Source organism: Lytechinus variegatus, chromosome 3 (genome assembly GCF_018143015.1).
Source record: "Lytechinus variegatus isolate NC3 chromosome 3, Lvar_3.0, whole genome shotgun sequence".
Taxonomy (NCBI): Eukaryota; Metazoa; Echinodermata; class Echinoidea; order Temnopleuroida; family Toxopneustidae; genus Lytechinus; species Lytechinus variegatus.
This window is the reverse complement of record NC_054742.1, coordinates 33,060,736-33,086,358: the sequence shown is the minus strand read 5'-3', so window position 1 is coordinate 33,086,358 and position 25,623 is coordinate 33,060,736. Positions and strand designations below refer to the sequence as shown.

Here is a 25,623-nt window from a genome sequence, read left to right as displayed (position 1 = left end):
ATCTTGTCAAAGATCCTTCGCCTAAATGCATGAATACTGAAGTACCTGTACAAGTTTTGTAATAAGATGTTTAGTTTGGGATGGCTTATCTGCCCAGTGCCATTACTCCTATTGTTGTTGACCGTTATGTCAAGAGCGCTGGCTGCCTGCTTTGTGAAATGTCTTGCAGTAAAGTATGACGTTGCATGGACTGATTTACATATTACTGTGGCCTCTGGTGGTCTTAACAACCTCCACTCTCTTACCTAACAAGTACAAGTACGTCTTCATTGATTGAATTATATGCTTAGAGACTATAGAATCGGCGAACCCCCACCCCACGCAAATATACCCCCTAAAATAGAATAGAAAATAAACAACAAACATTTTTTAAGAAAGATAACATTAATTTTTTAAAAGATAATTAATTTGTAAACATAGTTTTGGGCACTTTCCAACCGATCCCAATTTTCATTATTCACTTTCTAAATCAAATTCAAATTCATATTTCCTTTCCAGTAGAAAATACCAAATATATCACAAAGCATGGCTAATTATAGTCTCCAACTATATAGTTTTCTTCCGATCAAAACACCAGAATTCTGAATATATTTCGGGTTGTTTTCAACACGCTTGTATTCCAAACACCAATTTCAATTAAAGAAGAACTACGGGATTCCCCCACCCCCTTCATGTGTGAATGCAATGGGAGTATGTTCTTTAATAACATAATGCAGACTGGGCGACACGTGAGGAATTTTACATTTTCCATCCCAAAACAGGCCTATTGAACTATAATGATGATAATATACCCACCGCTCTTTTATTGAAAAAAAATCGATGGACTATATTGTACACGCAATTCACTGAACAGTTAAGCAAATAATTGATTATGTAAGAAGGAGGAAATGCTTAATAAATCTTTAACACCCTTCTTAAAGTTGTACAATTACAGGAGTACGGTATGTCAATTTTAATATTCTGACACAGTCTGTAACTGGTACTATCAGAATCATGAGGAGAGTGCTTGGAATCTAAATGATGTGCCTGATCTGGCAGAAATACGGTTGATTCCAAATGAGTCTCAAACCAGTACACGTAGGCCTTTGCGTCACAATTAGTCAGGAAAGAATAGTAAAGAACACAATGAGACCTATACACCCTTATGAAAATTTGAAGTAAATGAAATAACCATAGAGAGAATAATTTCTGTCTCTCTACGGTTATTTCATTCCATTAGAATCGGTAAATGCCTTCATATTGCTTATTATGTTTACAGTCACTTTCTTCTGAAAGTGAACATGTGCCCCTGTTTAGAGACAGCTGAATACTAATGAATATGGTATAATAATAGCCATTATAATTCACAGACGCTTATGTGTACGTCATTGCGCAATTTATGTTTGGTCAAGGGAGGGGGAAAGAATAGATGAAAGTTCGGAGAGAGCCGAAAAGTGGTCCAAAAGGGCGGAGGCTCTCTAAATGTTTGCACAAGTTACTTGGTACTGCCTGGTTCCCCAAGAGCAGAAACTTCTACGGGGATTCTTGATTGAATAAGGTTTCCTTCGCATTAGATGAACTGGAAACCGCCCGAGAGAAGAGGATCAGCTCAGTTCATTTTTCTCTGTTCAACAATTACATCTCAACATTTATGTCGTTTATAGGAGCAATGTGTTAATATCTCTAACATGTTGCATGAATTTTAATAGTCGGTTTCTTATTTTTGTGGAAAAGGCAAAGTTTTCCCCAGACCATGCAGACCACCAACTCACATAGGAGGCAATCTTGCCAATGGATTCATTTAAGTTACATCATACTCACTATATTTTCAGTTCAAAGGATTTCACAGGGTAATTATACAATTGTTTAAGTTAATTCTAATACCACATCTCATCTTTAAATGTCTATATTTATTGTGTGTCAATCGGTGAATATATTCCACGTTATTAACGAGTACTTTTTTTATATTTCCTTTATAATTGTAACCTCGATTGGGTTTTCTTACTTGGAGTAATTAATCCAGAATTTATTCGACGAGATTCACTCTCTTCAATTTGAATGTGTATAATTATGAATTACGCAAGTGTCAATTGAACTAATTTATCAAAACTTGGTAAAAAAAACTTGATGAGTTGATTTTAATTTCGAAAATGCATCATTACATGATATGAAAACTTTACTTAAACAAATGCAATCAACACAATCGATTGTACTTTTTCTTACGTGGTTTGTCAGACAATTCACATTTTACAAGACTGTATACTTTTACGTCACATGGACTGGTATTCTTAAATTACCAGTATTGTCTTAAGTACACCAATTAGAAGATTAGATCAGTCATCAGAAGTTTTTGGTCGTAGTCTAATGATACCGTCACCAAGGTTCAGAGTATGGAATCTCAATGCAACCTTTATTTTCACTTGGCAATTGATGTACATTTAATTGGGGTTTATGGATTCGATGCGCCACATTGATTAATGTTTGCAATCCAGCTGTTAATTATTGAGGCATGTGTATGCACATTTAAACAAAACTTGCTGAAATGTAATAGATGATGGGGGGAGGGGCGTTTCATCAACATTTTCGTCCGACAAGTTGTCAGATCTGACAACTTTCCTGGATTCTGATTGGTTGAGAAGCACTGTTACTATCGTAACTATCGGATAACATCGGACTTGTCGGATAAAACGTCTGACAAGTCCTTTCATGAAACACTCCCCAGGGCAAAGAATACCTTGAAAGCAACCCAGCTGTCCAAAGACGTCTTCGTCTGGATTGAGAAAAGTCACATATTTCAAAATACTACACTTTGGATATGAATGTGACGTCAGGGACAAAAAGCTGGGGGCTCGTTTAAAAAACAGTTACCAGTAACAGTTACTTTTCCATCCAAATGTTACTTCAGTGAAATACTTGATTTTGATTGGATGTTGAACATTATTACCATTTTATCATACAATTTTATGAAAGAGTTATTACAGTTAAATTTATGCAATTAATGGATCCTGATTCACACAAAACTTTTCTTTCGGTTCATTAATTTTCAACAAATATTTCGTAGGACTCCTTTGTCATCTGACGGGCATTTGAAATTCATCGGAACGTCGCCAGACCTGTTCTGGCATATAAAACATACTAATCGCGCAAATAATCCTACATAGCAACAGTTGTTCTTTCACGATGAATTCCAATTTATGTCGAAGTGGTATCGGTTTAGGTGGATCACTGTGCTGATGTTTAACCAAGGGAGTTGCATAAATACGCTCTATTCATTTCTTATTCACATTGAAAGGTAACTGATACAGTTAGTCGGTCAGTCAGTCAAGAAAAGTAAACTTGATTTCATCAATCATCAAGAAGTTGTCTAAAAATGTCTATTCAAAATAACTATATTCAATAACAAAGAAACGTAGGCTAATGCACATCATTTGTGAAGTTAGTTTACCAACTTCATAGTAAGCATAATTCTCGGTCTCTGTCACATGTAGGTGATACCAGAGGGTTCTTTCTATGATGATTTCTTGTTCTGAAAACACTCTTATTGTTTTTTTTTACAGCATGTGAAGTCCTGCTAGCACCTGATAATGGCTCTCTTTCTGCTGATGAAGGATTCGGAGAAGGGGCTACTGTAACGTTTAGTTGTAACGAAGGTTACAGTCTGATTGGGTCACCGTCTACTACGTGTAACAACGATGAGTATTCCAGACCCGTTCCATCATGTGTTCGTAAGTATGAGAGAACTGTAACATTTACAGAACCTGTCTTTTGGTAATAGTTCGATAATGCTGAGCAAGGGGGACCGCTCACTATTTTCTTTTAAATAACACCCCTTTTAAGTCATCTGCCCCTCCCCCATCAAAACACACAGTCACCGCCTCTGATGTATACTGGGCTAACCTCTGTTCTATTGCATAATGAATTGAGCTCCCTTTTGATTTTAACTGATAAATATGAATTTGACAATTAAATCAATTTAACACCCCTCCTGGAAATATTATAGTGAGAGGCCTCTATTATGAATAAAGATATAAGAAAGATGTAACAACAAGCCTATACAAAGTATTGTATTCCGTAAATGTGGTCCCACAGTTCGAGGATTCTAATTTTCAACTTTGACATTTCACGTTTTAGCCATAAATGTTTCTATGGTACCCATTAACACTGTGTTTTGTAATGGAATTATTTTATATCATTTGACAATGAATTCATCTTAGTTTTACGAAAATTAATACAGGATTTAAGGGAATAATTTTGTTTGGAATTTGTTTCATTAGAGCATAAATATTCTTAGCATGTTAAACGTGAGAGATATGGACACAGGAACCAACTTCCAAGCCCAAGCTTAAGTGTGTTTTTACAATCAAATTTCAAGATATCATTTGTTAATATACAAATTTCATTAACAAAATACATTTTTGTGCCGTCGAAAAATTTTATCACTCTTCGAAACTTTCCTTAACTGTTTTATTTTATTCACAATAAGAATTTATAACTTGTATTCCAGATTAAGATTAATCATATCGATCGTATGTATAAGTAATTAATTTGCATATTACTAGGTATTTAACAGTTTTGACTTATTTGTTTTAAGTTGTGTTTCAAGAAATCGTTGTCCATATCACTTTTATATGCTCTATTAGTTAGCTTTTATTTAGACATTAACGCAACGTGATATTAGCAGACTATTCTACCAATGCTTTATCCCAGTTGATTGTAGTGACCCCGGATCTCCTATGGACGGGTCCCAAGAAGGGACTCCGACATACCAGGCTTATACAACGGTTTCTTTCGTTTGTGATACCGGGTTTGGGCTGGTAGGGGCACCTACTATAACATGCGATGGCGGGACTTGGACTCTACCAGTGCCGGAATGTGTTGGTGAGTAATTTCTTGGTCAAAATAATTCATTACCTGATGGTGCCATTTTGAATCGTTCCATTGGTAAACATAATTAATATTTTGATATTCCAGATATGATCTGTGGAGCCATTTCTGTTTGAAGGGAAGTTATTGCATTGTATTGAGGGTTTAGGAGATGGGCATCGAATTACATTAAGGTTCGGAAAAGACTTCTGCAGTCGTTCGCAAAAGTTTGAATTTGAATTTGAAATTGATTCAGGACAAATGAATTGATTTCGATGATACGGCAACAAAGTACTTGAAATGGGCTATCGTCATCTCTTGTTTTAACGAATATCCTACTGTAAAGGGGGCACTTCATAAGTGGGCCTCCATTGTCCGGAGTAATTTTTTATTAAGTCAAAAATTGTAATACTTTGCGTGGAGTCAGAAAAAACAAATATGTGTTATAGGAGACCCCAAATTAGAAAATTATAAAACTGATCATGATAAATACTTGAAAAATAAAGGAATAAAGAAAAAATATACCATGATAATTGGGAGAATTGCAATGTATTATCCATTCGAAAAAGAACTGTGTAAACAGGCGCTCAATACGGTACGTTTAACTACCAACTTTGTAAATATCAAATTGCAAAATAGTGTTTCCTGCCCCAACAGTGAATAATGATAATTTGTTGGTAATTATCCATCTTCTAGCCAACTGTGCTGACCCGGGGGTACCACCTTCAGGTAGACAGGTAGGGAATCCAACTTATCTCCAAGGTACCACTGTATCATTTGAGTGTGAAGAGGGTTTTACTCTGATTGGTGCTTCTGTTATCTCCTGTGAGGATGGCCAATGGGATCGAGAAACTCCAATATGTGCAGGTATGTCCGTCTTGATCACTTTTTTTTCGCAGGCACATCGATAACCAACAAGAATTGAATAAAAAGATTTTAAAAAGATTAAGACAAAAACATATGAACAAATATTTTCACAAGTCTGTATGTCAAGTTCACTTGACAACCAAATCCTTGAGTCAGTGGCGTAACTACGGGGGGGCATGGGGGGGCACGTGCCCCCCCAATCGGCTGACCAAAAAAAAAAAAAAAACGGGGAAAAGGAGAAAAAGAGGAAGAAAGGAAGAGAAACGTAGTGGAAAAGAAGACATTATTGTTCATTACTGCCAAATGTATTTCCTCGCACTTCGAGTTATTATTGTTTTATGTATTAATAGTGTGCTTATTTTTCATGACTACTTAAAAGTGATGGCCCCATTTAAGGTCTTAATATAAATCATTTCCTGTCCGTGCTTACGTTCGCAGTAGTGGCTTTGTGTAATATGTCTGCTCTATATGAATTCGTAGAATCAGTCCTTAAAATGTCCCTTTTTCTGATCTGAATATCAAAAATTTTCAGCTCGCGCTTCGCACTCGCATCATTTGGTTAGTGAACTACGTATGGTCTTCGTGTATTCCTACAAATAAGCCTTAAAATGCCCCCCTTCAGGTCTGAATTTCCTAAATTTTCAGCTCGCGCTTCGCGCTCGCAAGATTTGATTAGTGAGATGGGTATGTTAATCATGATTACAAGTGCTTTATGTGCATGTTTAGATGTAATTCTAACAAAATAAGCAAGCGCTTATGGGCACTCGCATTAGATGACTATGGTGAGATGTGTATACTCTTAATGGATTCCTAAAATATAGTCCTTAAAATCTCCTGTTTGGAGAGTCAATATCTAAAAATATTTCAGCTCGCGCTTCGCGCTCGCATTATTTAGCGAGACAGGTACGTATCATGATTCCAAAAGACTGATTATAATGTCCCTATTTAGGTCTGAATATCAAAAATTTTAAGCTCGCGCTTCGCGCTCGCATTATTTGACCAGTGAGATACATATCCGTTTAATGGCACTGTCCTTAAAATGTCTCTGTTAGGTCAGTATACCTGGCAACTGGGCGCGCTTCGCGCGTTCACGAAGTGACACAAAATTTTTGCTGGTGCCCCCCCAATGCCGTGACCCACGGTACGCCACTGCCTTGAGTGTATGTTGAGAGAGGGTCCCCGAACATGCATTAGCCATGTTCTTGCTGACCTATAACCTGCTTGAAGATTGATACACAAGCCTTTGCAAGAGGTTTTCTGTTTGTCCTCTACTGGGGCGTTGCAAGAAACTTGTGATCAATTGCAAGTCAATTTTTGTTCCCGAAATCAAGCATATGCCATGCAATTAATTGCAAATTTGTGATTGATTGCTAATCTGCGCCATGAAACAATGAGTGTAATTTGAATTGTGTAGTTAAATGTGATCAATCAATTGTAAAATTGCAACAGAATATTTGCGATTGATTGCAAATATTTTCTTGCAACACCCCGTATAAAATAACATGCAGTCAGATATCTGAAAATTTAAAAAGATGAAAAATGTAATTTTATATTTGTAAAGTCAATGTGTAGTATTACTCTTGTAAAGCCAATGTCTCATTATGCTAAGAGAGCAAAATAAACACAAGAAATATGACGCTGCTCAATGTCACAGTCATGAAATTAATTGTGTCACCCAAATAATCATCTTTCAGCCGACTGTTCTGATCCTGGTACTCCTGCTGATGGAAACCAATCTGGTTCCTATGGTAATGGAGATACGGTAACGTTCACCTGCGATGATACATTCACCCTGGTAGGAGCACGTATCATCAGTTGTGTGGAAGGAGTCTGGAGTGACGAAGTGCCCCTTTGTTACGGTGAGTGCACCCTTTCTAATTCACTTTGCTCAGCGAATCCTATAATTATTTTCAATTTCTTCATCATATCAATGTCATCTGGTGTAGAATCTGTTATGAATTAGCACTAGCCTAATAGCCATCAATAAAGGGTGGAGGATATATTTGACCTTTTCGAAATAAAAATCCTTATTTTTATGATGTCATATTTCACCCTTTTTACTTCTATTTCTTTCTTGTTATCCTTCTTATTTTATTCTTGGTCATGGAACTTTTTGAGGGAGGAAGTACCCTTTAAGCAAACAGGCACACATTCACTTACATCTGTCTATTCTCATTATTCCGGATGGATACCTGCTCTTTGTTTCTAAATGATTTATATTTATTCGCCAAATTTATTTATTCGTCAAATGTTGAAATTGCAAACCATATCCCTATCTTGTTTGCCTATGAATGAATCTGATACTGATATTATGTTTATAATATGTTATAATTTCAAAGCTGTAGTACGTAAAAAGGGTTTTCCAGTATTTCACAAGATTTTGAACAGGCATTTACTCTATAGTTCTTATGCTTTGTTAAAATCTACCTTTGTTTGGACTTACAGAGGACGAAAATAAAAAAACATGCTGCCATTTTAACCATATATTTAAGAATTTCACTTCATTGTTTCTTGAGTCTGATAAGTTAGTTTATATCACAAATCATTGATCCAGCTCAATGTGGAGATCCTGGAGCATTCGAGAATGGACTCAAGTCGGGAGGTGTGGAGTATGGAGACACACTCACCTATACTTGCGACGAAGGATATACACTGGTTGGAGCGTCGGAATTAACATGTACAGATAGTGGCTGGGACACAGAGGCACCCATCTGTTATCGTAAGGAAATATCCACAGACAAAAACAATACCAATAACATGGATGAATACAATACAAGATAAATATAACTCTCTTCAAAATTACATGAATGGTGATAGTAATTACCCCCCCCCCCCCAAAAAAAAAGAAATGACATGTATCTATTCAGTTAAGATAATAATGATAAAGGCATCAGCATTAGTAATACTAATAATGGTAATGATAATGATAATAACAATAACAATGATAATAATTATAATGATGATAATAATAATAATAGTAATCACGATAGTAATTATAATGGTAATACTAATGATGGAAAATTTATAATTTTGAAAATTAATATATCGTCATCAAGCTCAACAACGTTAATGGCTCTTTCAATAATGAATTGAATGATAAACATAATAATTATGATCAACAACAATAATTTCCATGGTTATGAGGATGAAGTTAATGACGATGTGGTGTAAAAGTACCAATGAAATGCTTCAAGCTGTTCAGGGCGCTCAGAAGGAGTGCACATCTGGGTTGCCTTTTTTGACAGTTACCATAGTAACTGTCAAAGGTCAGAGCTTCTGAGCCAATGAAAAAAAATAACAAGGATTTCACTAAAATTGTCAGCGCTGACAACTTTCATGTAACCCCCCCCCCCCCATGATACAGCAAGTCATTTTTAAGGAGCTAAGGCCTATATAAGAATTAAAACACATTTTCAGTCGCGTGAATCCTAAAACTCTAAAACATTGGTGATTATGATATTTTTGGTGTTTACTTTCACAACAATGTATCGGATATATCTTTTCGGGATCCACGACTTGTAATTTAATGGTATTTATTTTGATTTCTTTAGAAAGCTGCACAGATCCCGGGACTCCTTTGTTTGGCAGTCAGTCAGGGACGTATGAACATGGTGATGTGGTGGAGTTCGCATGTGATAGTGGATATACCCTCATTGGTGCATCACAGATTACGTGTGAAGATGGAATATTTTCAGCAGAAGCTCCAAACTGCCAAGGTAGACCACAGCAACCTCAAGATGTATTTTGGTTTTGTGCATTATAATTTTTTTTTAATATTGGACAAGTGTATTCATACTAAATATTATTGAATGAGTTATCAAAAATGGGAGTACATGACTTGTAAAGCAAATTTGAAATCATGTAGACCTATGGAAAGAAATCATTTCCTGTATTATCTTTAAATTTGACATACTTTTTTTTTTAAATGTGGTTGAATCTTCGGACCGTTATTGGACAAGAAATAAAACACGTATATGTTCTTTTATATTTGAATTCATGATAATTTCCAAAGGCAATTCTTGTTTAAAAGTTGTGACAGAACGACTAAGACACCATATCATGGTGTCACATTCTTCAAAGTTAACAAAATTAAAACGAAACAATTACACAAACTGAAGTTATACATGTATCCTCCATTCACTCTCTCATTAATTTCATCAGCCGACTGTACGGACCCGGGAACCCCTGAAAACGGAGCTCAATCAGGTACCTACGGCAACGGCGATATAGTGACTTTCACGTGTGACGCCTCCTATACACTCGTAGGAGCCAGTATCATCACTTGTCTCGGAGGTCCTTGGAGTAATAACGTACCAGAATGCATTGGTATGTTTATAATTCAAATTTACTTCAAATTAATTTATTTCAAATCTCTTAAATGACAGGTTACAATACATAATGATCTAATGCAATAGAGTAAAAACAACAATAACAGTTGTACAATTTAGACCAAAAAAAACCCAAGAAGTAATGAATGGGAAGTGATGGTAAAAAAAGCCATTGGCCTATCTAGGCTACTCCCTTTTTACATTCATTACTGACAATAAAACAGTACAATATCTTCAAATCAACTTTTGATATTGAAAAACAAAGATCTCAAAATCAAACCAAATCAGTAGACTGGTAAAACAAAACTACAGCAATTAAAAGTAAAAATAAAAAGTAACAAAAACATATAACATATCAGGCAATGTTATTCATTGAGTAATACACTTATTTAGCAGGTAAGATTTACATTTTCTTTTAAACGGGTTTAAAGAAGGACATTGTTTCATTTCAGGGGGCAAATTATTCCATACGAGTGGTCCACTATAACTTATGGCTGTTCTGCCTCGACAGAACATTTGCTTTGTTCTTTTGCAGCTTCCCATTTCATGTTCATTTTTTATACATGTACTGTAATTATCCTTATACAATCTTAGCCCTTTTTTAAATCTTACTGGCATCTTGCTATTTGTCTTTGTTTTCTTGTTTTTTTAATGCATTTTTAATGTTTTTTTTACATGCTCAATGTATTTCAATGGACGTGAATAAATGAATAAATAAACAAAGAAATTATGACAGTAAAAGGAAAATTCTTACATTATGTTTGTTTATTCTTCGATTTGTTGTAAAATACCCGTCAAATGTTTCAGGCAACTTATACATGTAATATGAAAACATAAAACATGAAGTTTAGAGGGTGAGTTTACGGAAAGAATTATAATTCTTTCCGTAAACTCATCATCATGGGCATTGCTAAAAATAAGCTGCGATGCATAATAATAAAAAACTTTTCAAATAGGTTCCGATATCTCCAACACAAACAAAGATAGATTACCTCACCTTGATAAGGATGGAATTGTACTGAACCAACTGTACTTATTCCAACGCTATCAAACATATCGTAAACATGAATTGATATATAACGAATATAAGTGATTTACATAATACACTCGACAGCGTCTTGTGGCGACCCTGGGACCATCGATGACGGGACTAAGTCAGGTGGAGTGGAGTATGGCGACACACTCATCTATCTTTGCAATGATGGATTCACCCTGGTAGGAGCTTCTGAGTTAACATGTACAAGCAATGGATGGGATGCCGAACCACCAGTCTGTTACAGTAAGCTTTGAGATGATAACATACACCACGCCATTAAATTTGAAAAATATTAGGCTTATCTAACTTGATGCTGTACACACTATTTGAACAATAACACCCAAGAGATGCACACAGTTTGATACGTTTTTACCCAATTTTGCTTTGAGAGTTAGTTCGTGTAGATACGAATTGCTCTTTTGAATAACTTCCGATCTCCGAATATCCGTTCTGTAACGGCAGAGGCGTCATTCCTGGGGGGCAGGGAGGGCGATCGCCCCACCAATGAAAATATTTGGGTGGCAAACATTGTTTTGCCCCCCCCCCCATAATTCCGGATGTGCAAAAATAAAATAAGATTGTAATGTTCAGCATGCGAGATTGAGATACACAAATCGTTCTTTATTTCAAATCGTGCTCAAAATGTCCTCTTTTCAGATTGGAATGTGAAAATTTTCAGCTCGCGCTTTGCGCTCGCATCATTTCTGTAGCAAAACCCCTTACTTTTCATGATTAAATAGGTGAATAGAATGTCACTTTTTCAGTTCTAAGCCTCAAAAGATCTCCCGCTTCGATTTTCAATAATCTTTTGTTGGAAATACATCTTGTTTTTCATCAAAAACGTCTATTAAACTTTTTTTTTCAGATCGAAATATCAATATTTTCAGCTCGTGCTTCACGCTCGCATCTATTGTTCTTTTAGATACCAATCTTTATCAATGCTACCAAAAATGCTTGCAATATCAAACTGTCAGGTCAGAATATAAAGAAATTTCACTCGTATCTGTTTAGTGATATATGTATCCTCCTCATGAGTTACTACAAACAGGTCCTAAACTGTCCTAAACAGGTACGCTTTTCCTGTTTTAAGGTCAGTTGTTGGTGAGATACGTGTCTGTATCTCATGAGTCATATTTATATATATATATAAGCCTCTGTGTGGGGGGTTGTATGATCGAGCGCCTTTGGAACATTGACTCCCCCCATCTGAAAAATGGATCGACGCCCCTGTGTAACGGAAGCATTATGTTAACGATCTAAGTTTTATGTCATCCAATATAATCTTTCCGTTTATCAGTTATTTGGTTTGTTGTACTTTTTTATGCCAAGGGGTATCGATATCAAAACAAAAACGGTTTTTGTTTTGTTTACTGTTTTGCCGTTAATGCAGATTCATAGGTAAACGATTTCAGTAATTTACATTGTCCATGCTTTTTTCTGAAAGGTAATTGTGAAGACCCTGGTACTCCACAATTTGGGAGTCAATCTGGAACCTTTGACCATGGCGACGTTGTAACCTTCGAATGCAACCAGGGTTATACATTGATCGGCGCATCTCAGATTACTTGTGATGATGGATCATACAATGCAAACATTCCTGAATGTGAAGGTTAGTATTATATTCCTCATCTTCGTTTACTTTTAAACCCTATTTTTGTACTATTTAGGTTTCTTTTTATTCTATTCTTCGTATTCTTCTTATCCATCCTTTTTTTCTAAATTTCACACAAAACAAAAGTTTTAATTCTATAATTGTTCAAACAAGCAAACCATTTTATTAGATAACCATTCTTGATATGGCTCATCAGTAAATCTTAAATGTATTATCCATTTTCCATATTCAGGTGATGCCTCTATTTCAACTGATTCTCCCGCTGGCACAACACAAGGAGCAAAAGAAACAACCGTTGCTGCATTTACAACTGGAGAAGCTGCGATAACCACTGAACCAACTAGCAAAATGACAAGTGCCAAAGGAACTACAGATGAAATAACTCGTGGTGCAGCTACAACTAATGAAGCGATTGTGACCAGTAAAGGAACCACAATGAAAGATAGTCCTGCAACAGCAAAGCAAATGACGACGGAATTAAGGGAAACAACACTAGGTGTGAACGTCGACACTACAAGACCCGATTCGTCGACAAGGCCAACAGCGTTTTCTTCCTCAAGGCAACCTTTGGAATCGACGTCTGTCCCCAAAACAACCCTTGCAGGAGCTCCAACGACAGAAGCTGGGGTTATTACAACAAAGGAGAACAAAGTAACGACATATGTTGCTTCAACGACTTACACTGCAAGAACAGAGAGTGAAACGACGGCATTAATCGACACTGAAACCACTACACCAGAAACATCCACCAAGCCACCTCGAACAACCAATCCAAGAGCTTCTACTAGACCTCTGCCTGACGGAACTACTCGCGACTACACTACAATAAACATTTTAACATCGTCCCAGTTGATAACTACTGATGAGTCATCTCCAGAACCACCGACAAGGCCACGTCCTATTTGTCCAGTAATCTTGGCCCCAAATCATGGATCTTACAGACGATATGATTGGTATCACCACGGAGAGAAGGTTTTGTTCATGTGTAATCCAAACTACGCATTAGTCGGTCCAAAATGGATCATCTGCGTTGATGGAGAATGGAGTGGCCCTGTACCTGAATGTAAAAGTGAGTAAATGTTCACGTATATACATAACACACTTGCCGATGCATTTAGATTGATTACAAAAACACTATTCATGTTGTTTAAAGCTTTTTAATTTACTGACGGATCATTTGTAGCATTAATTCTTAATGTATTAAAGAATACTAATAATAAGGTATATTGATATTTCAGTCTCCATTCCCATGCTATGTTTAAGACATCCTTTCACCTTTTTATCAAACAGTTACATGTGGACGGTATCCGCCTCCCCCAAGGCATGGCTATGTCCTTCCCCCTGATATACACAGTTCATCCCTCCCTTCATACTGGACACCTCGACCAGGATTCGAAGAAATGGTGTCTGTCACAAGAGCTATGTTGCCTGGCGGTATGGGAAGAAACGAAACGCTAGGAGATCTATTCGATGAAACCGGAGAAGTCGATGATGTACCGGGTCGCCTTGGAGCCTTAAACTTTCCAAACATTGGAATCGGAAACCCATTTGCAGGTGACGATGAAGAATCGGCCTCAGCCTCTCCAGGTGCAACGAGAAATTCTGGTAATGGAGGCTGGGGGATACCAATCGAAGGAATTGATTTGCCTGATGCAGAAATACCATTCATCGGCGGTAGAGATATCCCTGGCGATATGGTGACTATTTCTCCAGGATTTACCTTACCCACCGTTACCTGGGAAGGTGCTTTCCCAGGTGATTCATCGAACATGTTCCCAAATTTCGGAAATTTCCAGGCTACTCAGGTTATCCAACAAATAATTGATATTGCAATGGATGTAGATTGGCAGGTTATTAATTCTGAATCTTTTGTCATCCGTATTTTACGTGAATTGTTCAAGATATTCAATGACTTAATATTGACAACTGACTGGGAAAATGGTGATCTATCGACTATCAAATGGCAGAACATGAACGTATCGACCTTGCCTTTACCGCCCATGTTACGAGACGGTTTAAGTTTGATACTCTCAACCGATTGGCAGAACTATGATTGGACATCACTTGATTTCACTGAACTTGCTTTCCTTGACTTCATGAAAGAAATCATGTATGTCATAAAAGACACTGATTGGTCCATGGTTGCAGATATCCCAGGCGTTATCGCGTCTATTCAACGTCCAGACTTTGATATGGGTGATTTATCTGGTATTAACCTCTCTCGTATCAATACAACACGCCTTTCAATAAATGTAGAGGTTCTTCGGCTCCTAGGTAACGAGTTTCTGAATGGTGGGAACCTGTCAGCTGCTGACTGGGGAGCCATAGTTGCAAGTATAAACTCGAATCTTCCCACAGGATTTCCATTATTACGATTGGAGTTAAGAGAAAGTCCCGTACCATATATAGATTGGAGTACAATGAACACTGCTGCTATTAACTTAAATAATATGAACTGGTTCAACGTGTCATCGATTCCTAGATTCATCAGGGACCTCTCCGTTCTCTTATTAACAACAGATATGGAAGATGTAACAGCGGACCACATTTTAGCTATGTTACCCATTCCGCTTAATATAAGAGAAATGATCACAGTTATGATGAATTTCAACTGGAACCGGCTAAACCTGACCGGATTAAATGACATGCCCGTACCCTCATCAGCATATCAAATGATTACTCTGGTAACTCGTCTTTTGCGTCAAAATCTAATCGAATTGAATCTTCTCCGAAACTACATCGGTATGGACTTGGCATACATGAACAACATGAATTTGACAGATGTGCCCGTAATAAATGCTCTGCGTCCATTCTTGTCAAGCTTAGGCGATGTTAAACTTACTAATATTACTAATGTCGAGTTTCTTCGCCCCTATTTAAACATTCTGCTTAACACGGACTGGAGTAGCTTTGACAGGAATAACACTGATATGAGATTGCCCGATACCATTCTAAACGCTCTAGAGTATATACTTTCAGTAAATTGGGATAACGTTAACACAACGGTTCTTGAAAGTATGATGCCAGCATCTATTCAACACATTCTTTTGATTTCAAGACAGTTAGGCATGACAAATATAGAAATAATTGAACTTGTGGTACCTCTATTGCCATTTCCAGACTATGTGAAGGACTGGATGGAGATTGCAATTCACTTCAACATGCAAGGCCTCGATATTAAAGGAATTAATATGACCTCCCTTCTCCCGGACGAATGGAGGGAATACATGATAATTCTTATGAATACAGACTTCGAAAGCATCTGCTACAGCAGTGTTACTGATTTGCTTCTCCCTTCAGAAGTCCGAGAGTTTCTCCGCTTTTTAAATGCCACAGATTGGTCAACTATGGATATGGACAATATAGTTTCGTTGGTGACGAACATGGATTGGGAGCTTCCTGATACTTTTAATCAGTCGATGCTGCAAAATATTCAAGAAATGTTTTTAATGTTCGGACACGTTGATTGGGAGAGCTTCGATTGGACTATCGAGAACATAACAAAACTTCCAATCCCTGATACCGTCAGTCGATTTCTCATTATACTAATGCAAACAGACTGGGAGAATTTCAACTGGGATCAGATTGACCTAACTTCTCTTTCAATCCCATATGAAGTCAAAAGTTTAATATTCGCTATAACTAACACGCCATGGGATGTTGTTGATTGGACTCGAATGTTGAACAATTTACCTATTCCTCAAGGTAACAAGGACTTCATTCTGATGTTAATGGATGCCGAAGTACAAAAAATTATCTTCGATTTTTTAAGTCAACTTGCGATGGTTGAATGGATAAATCCTATGCCTGACATCAAAATGCAAAATATAGACTGGGCAATGATACTCGATGTTCTAAATCTGCCAATTTCAGAGGATGTGCACAACTTGTTGTTACTCATATTGACCTCGAACAGAGAGAATTGGGATGCATCTACATTATCTGATCAACTTTACGAATTTATGTACTTCCTTGAAAGTATTGATTGGGAAAACTTCAACTTCATGCAAGCGATTGACCTCATGAACTTTCCCTTACCTGATCAGATCAGAAACATGCTCATGATGATGGAAGAGATTGACTGGGAGACATTTGACTGGATGAACATGAACTTTACAGTAATAAGAGAGCTTCTAGGAGGATTGATGGGTATGGAAAATATTGAATGGTCTGATGTCATAGATCTTTCTGGTTTGCCGATATCTGATCAATTGGGAATGTATCTGGAGATGATGATGTCACTGGACTGGGGAAATGTTGAATGGACTGATGTCATTGACCTCTCAGGTCTTCCAGAACCTATTAGATCATTGTTACAAAGAATGATGAGCATGGATTGGGAGAACATGGATATGACTGATTTCCCTATGCCAGACCAGTTAAGAGAGTACATCATGATAATGACCCAAATCGATTGGGAGAATTTTGACTGGACCCAGGTTATCGACTTGTCTGGACTTCCTATCCCAGATCAAATGAAATTGTTCCTTCAAATGCTCATGAATATTGACTGGGGTAACATGAGTTGGGAACAAGTGGATCTATCAATGGTACCTATGGCTGATCAAGTAAGAGAGTTTCTCAATTTGGTGATGGACCTTGACTGGCAAACCACTGACTGGACTCAAATAATCGACCTGACAGGTCTTCCGATTTCAGACCAAACTAAAATGTTCATCGAGGTGCTGATGAGAATGGATTGGGAAAACCCTAACTGGAGTGAAATGGACTTCTCGAGATTACCTTTGCCTGAAGAAATAATAAGTATTCTTCATTTGATGATGACCATGGATTGGAATAACGTTGAATGGTCCCAAATTATTGACCTTTCTGGCCTGCCCATCTCCGATCAAATGAAGCTTGCCATCCAATGGATGATGAGAATGGACTGGGGAAACACCAATGGGATGAACGTCGAAAGTATGATGGAGCATTTCATGGCTTTCGTACACCGAGTAGAATTCATTATTTCTGACTTACTTCCTCGTCCATTTTATGAGATGTATAACAAGATATTGGAATTTTTTGTTCGGTTCGACTTACCCTTTTTACCTGACTTACCACGCCCCTGGTCTCCTTCACTTGCTGGTGATAGCATTACGTACGTCTGCAAGAGAGGCTTTGAGCTGATTGGAACATCGACTCTTACCTGTAGGAGTGATGGTTCATGGAATAGTTTGCCTCCTCAGTGCCAAAGTAAGTGAAATGTTTCCAAATTGTAAGAGATTCCAGGAAACCAAATTATGGTATTTGATATGTCGTCAAGATTGAACTGAAATTAATGGAAAAATAACGTGGATATGGATGACAAGATAATTCAACCACCCACTCATCCCCGGGGATACCATTACATTCCTTATCGTAATACATCATTATTATATATATTTATTTAAAAATATATATACATGAGTTTTGATGACACTTGAATATGTGTGTATGTATCAATGTATGTGTGTAAGCATTCGAAAGGTGATGGGAGTATAGGGACCGGTGTCCTCTTGGCTGTACCTCACACAAGTGTTTCCATTTTCATTGTATTATTGTTCCTTTTTGCCAGAATTAAAATATATGTTATTTATAAAAAAAAAATGAAATCAGAGTATACATCAACCTTAAAAAATGTGTCAAATGTCTTTCAGGGACTAACTCCAGAGTCATCATTACAAACTGTTAAAACGGCTTTACTTAATATCATGTAATCCCCTGGTAGTGTGTGTAATAGTTTCTAATTGGAATTTTCAAAAATGTATTTTTCATTAATAATTAAGGAATAAGACCAACAGAACCCCCTCGTTCCACCGAACCGCAAAAATCAACCGATGGGCCTAGTCCAACTGTAACACCTCAGCCTTCGGAACCTGCAAGAACCACGCTTGAAACCACGACAGAGTCTGAAGAAACGACTCAGAAAGATACAACATCTCTACAGTCTCAAACAACTGAGGAATCCACAACAGAGAGATATCAAGGAACTACCAGTGTCGATGAAATGACTACCCCAAGATCGGATCTACAGACATCAGAGGCATTAACAAGCATGATGTTTACAACTGAAGAACCTTCGCCTTTCCCAACAACACCTTCGGATCCGTGTCTGTTGAATCCTTGTCTTTCAGATGTCAACACAGATTGTATTTCTTTTGGTAATGCATATCAATGTCAGTGCCAAGCAGGATACACGAGGGATTCAAACAATACTTGCACATGTAAGCATGATAGTTACTTTAAGTTGTTAATACATCTTCATCTTCTTTAAGATTACAACAAATCGGACTGCCGTAAAGGTTGGCCATAAAAACCGTAGATAATTTACGATGATACCAATGATTTCATTTGACATTTTCACTATCTTATGATGTATTCATGGACTTATAGTTATAGATAACTATGAAGAATGTAGATTTTGCGCACATTTGCAATCACTGGTATTTGATTTTAGCTAGACAATTCAACTGCTTTGAATTTCAGAAGTGAAAATGTTTTACTTTTTTCAAGTTTACCAAGTATACTGCATTGAAGGTATTTCCTCTGTCAAACATGTTAATTGCAAACACACTGAATGTACTTACTCCACTTTTTTCAATTCATATTTCAGCAACTCAGCAGTTTGCAGCTGTGATTCGAATCACTGAGGTAAATGGTGGAACTGCTTCATTTACAGAGGATCTGCAGGACGAAACATCCTCAGCATTCCAGACTCTGGCTGCTGATGTAGAAAATACGGTAGGTGAAGAAGAATCGATCTTCTAGTTGATGTTATGGCTGAAGACGAGGTGGTCTACAGATTAAAAAAAGACGGTTAAGTTTGGAAATTATCTCTCCCTGTTTTCATTTTTTTATTATTATTTTGGGGGCATTTTGCACAGGCTCTTCACCCACATGTAGTGCATGTTCTGTTGTTGAGTTACTGAAAATTAATTTCATCATAATTATTATTCTCTTTAAAGCTCGACATGATATATCTGATGAGCTCACTCGCGGATTCGTATCTTGGAGCAACTGTCAATGGTTTCTCCAATGGCTCCATTGTTGTGGATTACACAGTTAAATTCAGGGAAGAGGAAAGAACCGAACCAACAAATTCAACCGCCAATACAACGAGGCCGACGATAGATTCAACATCCGTTGTCGCAGCATTCACAGAATCTTTGGAGACGGCTGTGGAAATGGGTACTGTCAATGTCAGCATCGATGAGTCATCTATCATGATTACCGGTATGTTCACTGGGTTTAGAGTGTGTTACAAACGTTCTTTACCCTCATCTATTTTCTAAGGGTATTGGGCTTTAAAATCGACGCATCGACTGTCAAAAATGCACAATTTTTGCAATTTATTGACTTCGGAACTATTCGCTGTACTGTTTGTATTCTCAATCAAATAAACTGTGACATCTTACAGGTCAGTACACTAAAGATGATAACATGGAGTTCAAAGGATGGACTCACTTATGCAATGCTATTCTTCACACAAAGTATCAAGTATTGATCTGGAAATGGTAGTTTGTTTACATTCTCTTTTTTTTAAAATGGATTTGATTTGGATCTATATAATTTCATGTTAGATCTGGATGAATGTATATCAAGCGAGGACAATGACTGTGATGACAACGCTTTCTGCATCAACACCGAGGGATCGTTCACTTGTCGGTGCCGTGAAGGATTCATCGATATATCATTAAACATCCTTGATCGACCTGGTAGAAGATGTGCTCGTGAGTAGCTTTTCAAAATACACTGAAGGAATATTGTCCAAAAAAGAATAAGTTCTTAAAATCATCATCAATAATGATACATTTTACATTCATTCATATTTGGGGCTATTATGCCTGTCAGAGATTTTTAGTGGGAATACCAAAACCTAACAGTACGGGTGATCTGCATTTTATTTCACTATTAAGATATGTGTTTCTCTTTGTTCCAGTACCAATGACAACACCAACAATGCCCCCACAACCACCAAACCCATGTTCAAGAAATCCATGTGCATATGCACGGGCTGACTGCATCGTTGTTGGTAGATCTTTCAAATGTGTGTGCCGACACGGATCAGCATTCAATCCGGATGGTATCTGCGAATGTAAGTTTTACAAGAATTATTTCGAAGTCCAAATCATTAAGTCTCAGGTATTTTTAAACATTATGATTTAAGTTAAAACCAATGAAGTACAGATGGGGAGCTTGGTCGACCCCATCGGTTTCACGACCAGGAAAAACAGAAAGGAGTTATGAGAAAAAGGAAAAAACAGAAATTAAAAGCATATTTATGATATGAATTCATGTTCTGAATAGTATGTTAGAATATATAAAAAGGTTAGATTTTGTATAAAACAGGTAAACAAATTTGCTCAGTCACTTCCAACGTTCGTACTATTTGCCTCATATGCCATGGTTGGCCCCTCAAAATGAATGTCTCATTACCTCAGTGAATGACATTATCTCCATTCTGTCAAAACTACGTAATTTATCAATATCTTACTATATGCCCATCTCCTTTTTTGTGTTTGTGAATTTAGTGCATGTTGAATCATATATCTTCTTTTTTAAGTGTGCAAAATACATCAAGTTAAGGAATGTGCTTACGTTATGACAATATGATGATTAAGAAACTATGTAATGCTTTTATACCCTTTGTTGATTTGTTACAGTAACATGTGGCCCTTTTCCATATCCACCACGGAATGGGTACGTCATCTTTGACGATAATGACCCCCCAGCAATGGGAACTCAAATGACGCCTGGTGGAATGGAAGGAAGCGGCTCTACATCTGCCTGGGAATGGCCTACCACGAGAGACACTTTCGGTGATGAATTCACCACAGCTTCTGATATTTTATGGAGGGAGGACATCGATAATTCCGGAAACTTTGGCGATGCAGCGTCGCGTATTGAAAGCCTGAATTTTCCTAACCTTGGGGTCGGAAATCCATTTGAAGAAACCACCACCTCGAATAGAGAGCCGGTGGATTCGGGAAATGATGGTTTATTTGGTGGCCTTCCAAATATCGAGATTCCTAATGTGGACATACCTGACCTACCCGATGTAGGTAACCTAAACTCTGGAGCATCACAGGTTATACAACAATTAATCGACATCGTCCTGGTCATGGATTGGCAGAACATTGATCTGTGGTCTGTGGAAACTATCCAAGTACTTCGTAGGATATTCGAAGCTGTTCTTGAACTCATCAAAAATATAGATCTAGCTAGCAGTGATATTTCGGACATAGATTGGATAAATATGAATTTATCTGTGATACCTGATATGATTCCATCTATTGATAATCGAACAACTAACCTTTTAACAATCATCATAAGGGAATCTCTTTCAAGTGCAAACCGGTCGAATGTAAATTGGGAAGAAGTAGTTGATGCATTCAATCTGTTTTTACCTCAAGGTTTCCCCAGAATCCGAATGTCAGCGAATGGGAGACCTGATTTCGTATTTGACTGGAGTACTTTTGATATGGCATCAGTACCGTTGCCCGATAACTTCATGCAGGCTATCACCATGGGAATGGACTGGCAGAATATTAATTGGGGTGAAATAACTGCAACTCCAGAATTCATCAGAGATCTGATTCATCTCTTCACAACCACACAAATTGAAGATATAGAAGTCAGTGATATACTGCGTGTTACTCCCTTCCCAGATGAGATAAGAGACATGATCACAATGGTAATGAGTTTTGATTTGGACCGGCTTAATATGACAGGAATAAGTGATATGCCTGTACCTTCCTCGGCTTCTGAATTGATCGTAATGTTCACGCGAATTTTGCGTCGGAATCCAATAGACTGGAATATCTTCCGTAACTATACCGGTCTGGACCTGATGGACATGTACTATACGAATATGACCATACCAAACGGATTGCATTATTTCCTCTCAGACTGGAGAAACCTTAATATGTCTGGGAATTATTATGTTCAGGTCCTCCGACCCTATCTCAACTTAATTATGAATATGGATTGGGAGAGCTTTGATTTGAATAACATCGATTTGAGAAACATGACTCTGCCTTCTTCTTTCAGAATATTAGAATTATTCATTTCAACTGACTGGGAAAACTTTGATACAACAGTTCTAGAAAGCATGATGCCAGCATCAATCCAAACATTTCTAACTATTGCAAGACACCTAGACATGTCTGAAATGGAAATGATTGAGTTTATGCTGCCTCTGTTACCAATACCAGATTACTTGAATAACTGGATAGAGATGGCAATTAACTTCGACATGCAAGAGCTCGATGTAACCCGGATGAATATGACAGCTCTTCTTCCGGAGGAATGGAGGGAATACATGATGATGCTGATGAATATGGATCTGGAAAGAATCCGTTTGAGAAATATCACAGATTTTATCATTCCTTCAGAGATTCGTGAGTTCCTTCTTTTCTTGAATATAGAAGATTGGTCGACAATGGATATGGATAGAGTATTCTCGTTGATAATGAATATAGATTGGGGCCTTCCAGATACGTTGGATCTGTCAGTGCTACAAAATGCCCATGAAATGTTCAAAACTTTGATGCACACTGACTGGGACAACTTTTCCTGGACGAATGAGAACATTACTAATCTTCCAATTCCTGCTCCTGCCCAGCAATTTCTTATGGTGATGATGGGAACAGACTGGGATAATATAAGCTGGGATCAAATTGATCTATCTGCTCTCACAGTCCCAGAAGACATCAGGGATGCCTTATTTACCTTGATGAACATGCGATGGGATGCTGTCAATTGGACTGGCATGGTGGAAACCTTTCCTATTCCTCAAAGTAACAAGGATTTTATTCTTATGCTGATGGGAGCCCAAACAAGGGAACAAGTCTTAGAGATGTTTAACAAATTAATGATGATGATGGACTGGGAGAATTTTGATTGGATTAGTGCTTTGACTAATAAGGAAATCCGAGAACTGAACTGGGAGATGATGATAGAGTTTCTAAATCTACCAATTTCAGAGGAATCACAGAGTCTTTTATTGTTGATCTTGACCTCTAGCAGGGAGAACTGGGATACAACTATGTTACCCAATCAACTCTCTGAGTTCATTTACTTCCTTGAAAGTATAGATTGGGAAAACTTCGAATTCATGCAAGCGATTGACCTCATGAACTTTCCCTTACCTGATCAGATCAGAAGCATGCTCATGGTGATGGAACAGATTGACTGGGAGAGCTTTGACTGGATGAACATGGACTTTACAGTAATAAGAGAGCTTGTTGGAGGACTCATGGGTATGGAAAATATTGAATGGTCCGATGTTATAGATCTTTCTGGTTTGCCAATATCTGATCAATTGCGAATGTATCTGGAGATGCTGATGTCACTGGCCTGGGAAAATGTTGAATGGACTGATGTCATTGACCTCTCAGGTCTTCCAGAACCTATTAGATCATTATTGCAAAGAATGATGAGCATGGATTGGGAGAACATGGATATGACTGATGTCCCTATGCCAGACCAGTTAAGAGAGTACATCATGATAATGACCCAAATCGATTGGGAGAATTTTGACTGGACCCAGGTTATTGACTTGTCTGGACTTCCTATTCCAGATCAAATGAAATTGTTCCTTCAAATGCTCATGAATATTGACTGGGGTAACATGAGTTGGGAACAAGTGGATCTATCAATGGTACCTATGACTGATCAAGTAAGAGAGTTTCTCAATTTGGTGATGGACCTTGACTGGCAAACCACTGACTGGACTCAAATAATCGACCTGACAGGTCTTCCGATTCCAGACCAAACTAAAATGTTCATCCAGGAGCTGATGAGAATGGATTGGGAAAACCCTAACTGGAGTGAAATAGACTTCTCGAGATTACCTTTGCCTGAAGAAATAATAAGTATTCTTCATTTGATGATGACCATGGATTGGAATAACGTTGAATGGTCTCAAATTATTGACCTATCTGGCCTACCCATCTCTGATCAAATGAAGCTTGCCATCCAATGGATGATGAGAATGGACTGGGGAAACGCCGATTGGATGGACATGGATATGTCAGGGTTGCCAATATTACAGCAGATTATGGATTTCAACAAACTAATTAATAGTATGGATTGGTCAAACTTTGATTGGAGCAGCGGTTTAGACTTCTCTAATCTCCCTGTCCCACACGCATTTGAGACTCTGATGGATAAATTGAGAGGATTTTCTCATGCAGTTGATGCGTTAATTCATGAAGCGTTACATGATGTCCACTGGAAAATCGTTGGCTTCCTGCAGTGGCTAGATTGGCCGTTTCTCCCAGAATTACCAGGAAAGACTCCTCTGGCATTCGTAGAAGACACCGCCAAGTACGTATGTAAAGATGGCTTTCAACTGGTTGGAATGCATGTCTTGAGATGCAGAGCTGACGGATCCTTCAGTGGCATGAGACCAATGTGTATCAGTAAGTTTAAGTAAAAGTAAAAAACAAGGTTCCCTGCCCTACCTTTAGTAGATTTTTTGTAAACAGAATTAGTTGTATTCACTTTTTCTTTACTCGTACCAAAGGCTTGTCCCCATTGGACAAAATTTGCATCAATTCGGAATATTTTTTGCAAAAGATATTTACCTGTTGACACTGTACCTTATGGTTGACAGTCGTAATTACATCCATAGATTCAGGAAAACTTATATTACAGTTATATCAGATTCATGTCTACTTTCTAAGGATATTTTTGCGTTTATCAAACGAATATATAAAAAGCAAATGTAATAGACGTTTCCTTTGCTTCTTTTTTCTATTCTTCCATTCATAATTTGTTATACGCCCTCTGTCAGTTAAATCAACTCGGATGTGTACTTTGTATTTCTTTTCATTTTCTTTAAAAGTCAAGTTGATTTGAATCAATGGAGAAAAATCGGACAAGCACAATTATGAAAATTTCATCAAAATCGTAAAATGAGAAGGTTATGACATTTCTTATTTTTAACAAAA

At 37.5% G+C, this 25,623-nt stretch overlaps 1 protein-coding gene across 1 annotated transcript in view; it reads left to right on the top strand.

Moving 5' to 3' along the window:
• The first annotated feature begins 1,434 nt into the window (after positions 1 to 1,434).
• The window catches only part of LOC121410810, a 46,235-nt gene continuing 22,046 nt past the window's right edge, over positions 1,435 to 25,623 (top strand). Inside the window, exons 1-18 of the mRNA XM_041603121.1 lie at positions 1,435 to 1,829; positions 3,537 to 3,704; positions 4,687 to 4,857; positions 5,539 to 5,709; positions 7,404 to 7,568; positions 8,264 to 8,428; positions 9,261 to 9,425; positions 9,871 to 10,035; positions 11,152 to 11,316; positions 12,518 to 12,682; positions 12,918 to 13,754; positions 13,976 to 17,881; positions 18,454 to 18,891; positions 19,281 to 19,408; positions 19,633 to 19,900; positions 20,248 to 20,397; positions 20,607 to 20,762; positions 21,331 to 25,092. Of these exons, the coding sequence (XP_041459055.1) occupies positions 1,733 to 1,829; positions 3,537 to 3,704; positions 4,687 to 4,857; positions 5,539 to 5,709; positions 7,404 to 7,568; positions 8,264 to 8,428; positions 9,261 to 9,425; positions 9,871 to 10,035; positions 11,152 to 11,316; positions 12,518 to 12,682; positions 12,918 to 13,754; positions 13,976 to 17,881; positions 18,454 to 18,891; positions 19,281 to 19,408; positions 19,633 to 19,900; positions 20,248 to 20,397; positions 20,607 to 20,762; positions 21,331 to 25,092 (11,242 nt within the window). The 5' untranslated portion in view covers positions 1,435 to 1,732. The remainder of the gene's footprint in view (positions 1,830 to 3,536; positions 3,705 to 4,686; positions 4,858 to 5,538; positions 5,710 to 7,403; positions 7,569 to 8,263; positions 8,429 to 9,260; positions 9,426 to 9,870; positions 10,036 to 11,151; positions 11,317 to 12,517; positions 12,683 to 12,917; positions 13,755 to 13,975; positions 17,882 to 18,453; positions 18,892 to 19,280; positions 19,409 to 19,632; positions 19,901 to 20,247; positions 20,398 to 20,606; positions 20,763 to 21,330; positions 25,093 to 25,623) is intronic.